The sequence below is a fragment of the Natator depressus genome, chromosome 11 (assembly GCF_965152275.1).
Source record: "Natator depressus isolate rNatDep1 chromosome 11, rNatDep2.hap1, whole genome shotgun sequence".
NCBI classification, from domain to species: domain Eukaryota; kingdom Metazoa; phylum Chordata; order Testudines; family Cheloniidae; genus Natator; species Natator depressus.
In genome coordinates, this window is record NC_134244.1 from 8388103 (window position 1) to 8395771 (window position 7669).

Genomic DNA, 7669 nt, shown 5'->3' on the forward strand with positions numbered 1-7669 from the left:
CAGCCAGAGTGCAGCTTGTATGGTCTTGGTTGGTGTTATACCTATAGGGCTATTTAAGTAAAAGGACTTCAAAAATATTGAAACCAGTTTACTCGGCAGGTTGACTGACAGGATGGTTACTCTGTGCAAATGATACCAATTGTCCCAGCCAGAAGCAACCGGGGCATTAATAGAATCTGGATTAAACTCTTTTTTAAAATGAGAGATTGGAAAAGAAGCTTTTTTTAGACTAAGTCTTAACATTTTTGGTTAAGATCTGTATATCTGGCATGTGTGTGTGTTGGCTGTGGTGTTTTTCTCTTCCATGTCTTTCTGCCCATGCCCAGCATGTGAGGAAACCCTATCTGAGACTGAATCCTGAATTCCTTCAGCATCCCCTCCCCTAGACCCTTTATTACAGCTGCCATCCATCTAGTGAAGAAGGCAGAAGGGGAACACATTTGGATTTCCACTTCTAAATGGATTGGACTCAGTGTTACCATCTCCCAGGATATTTGGGGTTTTTTTCTTATAGCCCCAGCTCATGGAGTCATGTGAATACATGAGAAAATCTCAGCTTTCATTTAAATATAAAAAGTTTCTATCCCTTGTAATTGTGGAGAAGATCTTAAAAATGTGAAATGTGTGCAGTTTACAGACTCAGATATTAGAAGACAAATAAAAAGAATCCAAAATCTGTTTTTTAACTCATGAATTTTTTGGTGGCCTGACTCAGTATTTTTGAGTATCTGACTAGGGCTAGCAATACTCTGGGCTTCTGGGGCTTGTAGGGAGAGTAGCCTTGTAATATACAATGTAAACTGTTGCTTTAGAACCTTCCTTCTGTGCAACTTCATGAGACTTCAGATAATAGCAGTTATGTAATCTCAGCCATTTTCTGTCCAAAGTTCATTATACAATGAGCATATAACAGTAATGAATAGGGAAGGTACTTTTGCCATCTGTCTTACGTTGAATGTTTAAAATCTGGCTCTGTATATGCAAAAATTGCATTAAGTGTTAAAGGCATGCCTGCTTTGTGTTGTCCTTGCCCCCAAGGAAATTTCATATAATCCAACTAGACATCATGGAATGGCAAGGGAAGAGGTGAGACAGGATATAGTGAAACTCCAGCCTGAACAAATTGGGAGTCTGGTAGCCCTGCTGTCATTGGAATGAGGTTGCTGACCACAGGCATAAGGTTTTTAACTTCATTTGGAAAGTGATTTTTAGATTAAATGGTGTAGAAGGACCTCTAGTAAATTGTTGTTCTACTTGAAATCTATCTGATTTTGGTCCCCCACACAATTTATAAACATATATCTTGATCCCTGAAAGATTCTGATTTAAATTTTTCTTGCTTTTCAGCATTCCGAACAATGTCTTACATCAAAATAATGGATCGCAACAAGTAAGGCAATCTCTATGGCATTCATTTCTGAGACTGTTTCCCTAAACATAGAAGCTTCATTGGTCTTCACAAGTTTCAAGAGTTGGGGCCTTATGCTAACCTTTTTAAATGCAGTGGCTTCCTTTGACTGACTATTGATTCTAAAGTTACACATTAAACTAGACTCTTATTTCAGCTACTAAGTGACAAGTGGGATCATTGGTTAACTCGGCATGGAGGATTTTAGCTTACTAGCTGGAGAGGGAGATTCCCCCACCCTCTCCAACATGTAAACATATTAAATTATGCATAAGTTGTTCAGCTGTGTATGATCTTTGAGAACTATAGTAACCTGCAAAACTGTACTAATGCTCTGCAAGTTAAACTGCACACAAAGGAGAGGGACAGAGCTTGCTGGCAGTTTTGCTTCCATCTCTTACTAGCGTTCTGGGCTACTGCTCTGGTATTTTTAAAGGGACACGTACTTCCGCTACGTCAAGGATAAATTACTGGCAACATCTAAATTTTTTTTTGTTTTTCATAAAAGTTTTGATGTACTCATCCCCTCAGCATCTGTGCTTGGTAGGTGCTTTGTGTCACTAAAAACAGCCATTACCAAAACATAACCACCTCCCTCCCCAGTTACTAGAATGATACACCAGAGGGGTTAGGTTTCAGAGGCATGGACTCTTCAATAGGAATGCCCTGCCACCCATTCTGGAGTATGTCAGCTGAAGGGGCGGACAGTAAGTGCAACAGAGCAAATCGGACACCACCAGGGGGTGATCTTCTAGGCCATTAAAAGTATAATCCCTTCAGCCACATCAGGAAGCAAACAGATGTGCTGGTGCTCTGTGTTCATAACCGCTTACTCTACTTGCAAGGTTAGCTGCTTTATTCAGCACCAGTTGATGCTTCTGGGTGCTATTCAGGGGTAGATGAATTGCAGTAATCCTGCTTTTGGGTTACAAAGTTGCAGATCACTGTGGCAGAGCTAGTCACAGAGGGGAACAGTTGCTGCATCCGGGACAAACCATGAATGAAAGAGGGCGCTGCAGCTGTTACCTGCAAATCCAAGAGGAGTGCTGTATCCAGTATGACCCTGGTACTGTTACTGGCACTTGAAAAGTGGGACATGTATCTCCAATGGGGGGAAGTATCTATGGGAGAAGTCTTGTCAAGCCTCATGTTTGGGCACGAGGAGGAGTTGTTTTTTTCTGTGTGTCACTGTCATGCGGTAAAGTGTTTAAGATGACTTGCTTGTTTTTGTTTTATTTCCCAAGAGCTGGAATGCAAAGCCGACCCTGCCTGTCGTCATTCCGTCTGGCCCAGTCTTAGTGGAAATAGAAAACTTTCCTAGGAGCCCTGGAGCCAGCCAGCAAGACATGAAATGGTGTGTTCTGCAGACCCTTGCTAGTTTCTTTGATTGAAAGGGAAAGGTCATTCGCTTATGTACAGTCCAAATGCCTTTCTTTTTATAGTTAATCTGCTGTTAAACTACCTGTATTGTCTTTTTGAGAAGAATAAATTGTGGGTCAAGTCAGTGGTGATAAAGCTAGATCAGTGCTTTGAGACCAGGTGGAGAGTGCTGCAGAGGCAACCTGCTCAGCTTCTGAGGGAATCTTTGCTGCTATTCCTATGGAGGAATCTACTGCAGCATTTTCTAGCTCTGGTGGGAGTTGTTCCACCCTCTACGGCCAACATAGTCTCTGTGACCCAGTGCCTGGAGGCATGCAGCCCAGGAACAGAGACTTATCCTGTTAGATCCTGGGAAAAACGTGCCAATCATAAATCAAGTTCTTTCTGGATGTCTCCCAGAAATCTTATGCAATGGGTAAACTAACTCTACAGTGCAAAGAGAGGAGGAGATTGTTTGGGGAAACTGAAATGGTTGAAGGATAAGAGCTTGATTTCATTTAATTAAAATGTCTGCTCTTTATATACCAGAATTTGGGTGAGATTGAGAGAGCAGCTCTTGGTCTTTTCACTCGTTGTCTCCTATAGCATGGGTTGTGACTTCAAATGGGGATGCAGTAATGGAAATGGAGCTCTGATTTGTTAGGCTTTGAGAAGCAGCGGTGATGGGATGCAATGGATTTAAAGCTCTTATCCTAAGCAGTTTCAGTCCTCAAAAGAAAAGGTCCTCCATTTGGCTAGGATCTGATTCTGTTTTGCTTTTATGTCTCTTAAAGACAAAACTATGTAAATATGGTTAATACCTGACAGTAATAGTGTAAAGAAATGCATTGTACAAATCTAACTAATTACATATTAAGTGGGGTTTTTTTAAATATACTGGATCTTGGATTTAAAGAGGGAGAGTAATTCTGCTCTGCTTCTGGTGCAAAACATTTGATGAAATGGTGCTTTCTCTTTTTCTTTTGCCCTTGATTTGCCTAGTATCTGAAATCTCTGGGTTGTCTGTGGTGATCTCGTTGATCGGTCGATTTCTTCCCTGGTGGTGGTGGTGGGTGAAAGATGGTTGTATCTTTATTCTTTCAGCCTTCTCAGTATGATTTCGTTTTGTATTTACTCAGTCTAACTGCAAGGTGCTTGCTAGAATCTGGTAACTTCTTCGTTCGGAACATTTGACTCCAGCTCCAAACGGCTCTACATAGGTCTTTTATGGTGGTAGCAATACTGTTATGTAGCAGTAATAAGGTTTCTGTTCTATATTTAAGTTCCATTACTTCTGTTCAGAATCTGAGAGAATTTACAGGCCCATCTGTGGTAGTTTTGATCCCAGTGTGCCTGTGTTAGGATTAAGAGCCTGAACCTGTGTTGCTGACAGACCTTGTCCGGAAATCTAGGCTTCTTTGCTAGATTCAGCTGCAGAAGGAAGTTCGTCTGTAGAAGAGGGTGGGTGAATGTAAAATTTATCTGTGTGTTACCTAATGTAACATACCCCAAGAAAACATCCATTCCTACTTGACACAGTTTTAATATATTCACTCAGAAGAAAATAAAACTTTCTCTGTGTTTATAAAAAATATTGTAGTAACTTACGGAGCAGCTTTCTTTCTGGTAATGTGGGTTTAACATGGTTTGCTAGCAGCTGTTCTGTCTGCTGTGGTAAGGGATGCATCTAGCCTTAAAATGGCGAAATAAAGAACAGTTTGGAGCTGTGTAGTCAACTATGTGTGCTGCATTCAAGTTTCACAGGCTGGAAATGGGGTTTGGTGGACACATTGCTGAAACATGTGTGTCTAGTTGGAGAGCTGTGACTTACATGACTTGATATCTTAGTGTCTTGTTGCAGCTAATGGGTTTTTTTCTAAACTGCTCTCTGCTTTTAATTGGCCTATTTCTGCATGTATTGGCTTTGGCTTCTGTCACAGAAAAACAGTCCTCCTTTTTGAAAAATAATGTCCATGGATAGCTGAAAACACTGAAATATTTCAGGTTATTTTCTTATAGTGGTGATTGGGGTGAATGGATTAGGGTTAAGGATCTAACCTGTCAATTTCTGGGTGTTGTTCCTTGCAGATACCTCTACTGGCTACATTACAGCCCTTCCTTTAATTTAAAACTGGAATACTGCAGGTGTCATCAAAAATGATGAGCCAGATCATAAGAAGGATTTTCAGTCTTTTTGTTTTCTGATTTTGAAATCCTCTGCTCAATTGTTTAAATTCCTCAGTACAGAAGAGGTTTCTGCACCGTTTTGGCCATACAAATCCAAATGTAACCATCAAACAATGTGAGGTATTAACTGCAAAACTGGAGGTCCCCAAACACAAGCAGCATCTTTCTGGCTTTGTGCTGGACTAAAAGAGTTGCTTCTGGGATAAAATGGGGAAGAAGCAATAGCAGGTTAGCAAGTCTATTTCCGTGTCAGGGAGCATGCACAGGTCTTACTACCTCCTGTTGTGAGCAGCTTTTCATTTGGTTTCTTAAATTATAAAAAGTAGGGAATAACTTAAAAACAAACCATTTGATGGCTGTTTTAACTTTTGGACCTCATATGCCATTTCTTCACAATATGAATTGCAAAGAACAAAATTCTGCGCTCCTGTGGGTGAAAGTCATGCAAATCTTCTCTCCTTTCTAAAGGAGGACTGTCTAATCATTTACCCCTGTTGTGAATCCTGCATGTCTTTTCTGCTTCCCTGCCTAATGCGATCTTTTAGCTAATGTCCTGCCTGCTCAATTGTTTTGGTGTGGTTAAAAGTATTAAACTGAACTTACTGGGACATGAGACCTGATGAAATATGAACACTTTGTAGCTGTATCTGATGATCCACTTACTTGTTTATGGTTAAACTAAATGACTGACTCTAAAATTACCCTATTTAAAGGGGGCTATTTTAGGAATTTGCTCCCTTGAATAGCTTAGAGAAAGAGAGAGAGCTTGTTTTTTTGTGAGCGTGTCTTACAGAGTGTACGCCAGCCTCACGTAAACCATTATAATGCGGGATTCTGAATCGGATAGAGAAAACAATGCTGGAACAGTCTCTACATGTTGGTTCATTTTTTTCCATCTTGAGGCTTCTTATAAGAAAAGGCTTAAAAGTTCTAAAATCCAGTCATGCAGGTGTCTGTTTCAGTGGACCAAGTTAATTATCCCAAGGCCGTATTGCTTCCCGCATAAGAATTACTTGGCACTTGCATAAATATATTAATGTCAGGACAGTGCTTTATACATGAATCGTGCTGTATCCTGTTAGTCTTCCTAAGCCCTTGAGGACTTTATTCCCAGTGTGGAATGCATTAGCACTGGCTATGTATAGTCACTTTTGTATTGCTACATTTTTCAAACAAATTGGAAGACAAAGTCTTGGCCTTTTCCTAAAATAATCCACCTCCAATCATATAATCATATCATATTCAAGATAATCAAGTACAGCTATGATCAGGTTCTTCAGTAATGTCTAGTTCTTTAGTGAATTCTGCTAATGAAATGTGAAAGATGTGCTGTAGTGATCCCTTCTTTGACTATAAAGCTTGTTTTTATGATGTCCTCTTTCCTCCTTTCCCCCTCTTTTCATTTGCCTTGAGAACCTGCCTTCTTTGGTAGCTTTAAACCTTGCTGTTGCATGCAGTAGCTTGTTTCCACTGTGCATTCAGACATGTCATTCAAACCCTTTAATGCCGCTAAACATGTAAAGCACTCTGTCAAGGAGGTGTATTCCTTCATGTCTTTGCCTGTTTTCTCCTCTGTAAAATGGGGATAACACTGAGCTTTGTAAAATGCTTTGGAATATATAGATGAAAAGCACATTGTAAGTTACAAGCATTACATACATGGGATGCCTTGACTTTCCATTTTGAAGCTTTTTCAGAAGTACGTATACAATCTGGCAGCAGCAATTAAGGGGTTAATTTGACATTTCAGCTATTTTATTCTGTGTATATCCTTGCACACTTCCTTTATTAGGTGTTTGACATTTGGCAATTTAGTTCTTCCTTATTACTCTTTTTCACATCATTGTTCCCTCCCTTCCTCTCACCTCCTACTGTCTTCCACCCCTTCCCCTTCCATTGCTAATTACTAACTGTGCCCCCTCCCAATCCCCAATGATCCAGGCCCTTTGATGCTGATGACTGCCGTCAACGTGGTGGAAGTGTATGGAACGCATGGGCCCCGCCCTCGACCCAGTCTGCGGATAGACACTACACTGATTTTGTCCATGAGCGCAATGTGAAGAATGCAGGAATTCATAGTGATGCCATTGGTTATGCTGTCCAAACTACCATGACCGATCTATGAGAAGTGGGCCTTTTTGGAGCTTGAGGCTGTTCTGTAACACAGTCTGGAACGTTACATTTTCTGAGTTGTCTCTAAGATAAGGACAATGGACCCAGAGCTGATTAGGAATACCCAGACCTTGTGCGAAGGCCCCTGCATATGGTGCTGTTGTATTGAATCTTTTAAAGAAAAATTAGCATATACACTACTGGTCTGTTACCCCAGGTATTCTTGTACTGAAAAGAGTATGTGTATCTTTTTAAATGTGTTAAGATTTTTCTTAACGATTAAAGGATTTTAGCTGGTTGTAACTCTGAGGACCCCTGCAGGAGTTTGCATCTATAACAAAACTGGGTATTGCACCTGTGGTATTAAGTGAGATTTCAGGAATTGAACTAAATCAGAGGACCATCATTGGTGTATAACTGCCCTTCCTCTTGCACCATAATAGTTTGTTTAAAAAAGCATGGGAGAAATGGGTGACTTACAGTTCAACCACTCTAAGTCTGTTGGTAACAAGTTCTGTAGTTATTTTACTTGAAAATGTTTCTTGGAAATTAAATGAAATTATTTTATTTAAAAAAAAACCAAAACAAACCAGAGCCCCTGAA

At 40.3% G+C, this 7669-nt stretch overlaps 1 protein-coding gene across 1 annotated transcript in view; it reads left to right on the forward strand.

Moving 5' to 3' along the window:
• The window catches only part of EPB41L5 (erythrocyte membrane protein band 4.1 like 5), a 58388-nt gene extending 51021 nt beyond the window's left edge, over positions 1 to 7367 (forward strand). The window contains exons 15-17 of the mRNA XM_074967066.1: positions 1348 to 1390; positions 2653 to 2762; positions 6896 to 7367. Coding sequence (XP_074823167.1) covers positions 1348 to 1390; positions 2653 to 2762; positions 6896 to 7079 — 337 coding nt within the window. The 3' untranslated portion in view covers positions 7080 to 7367. The remainder of the gene's footprint in view (positions 1 to 1347; positions 1391 to 2652; positions 2763 to 6895) is intronic.
• The last annotated feature ends 302 nt before the right edge of the window (positions 7368 to 7669 follow it).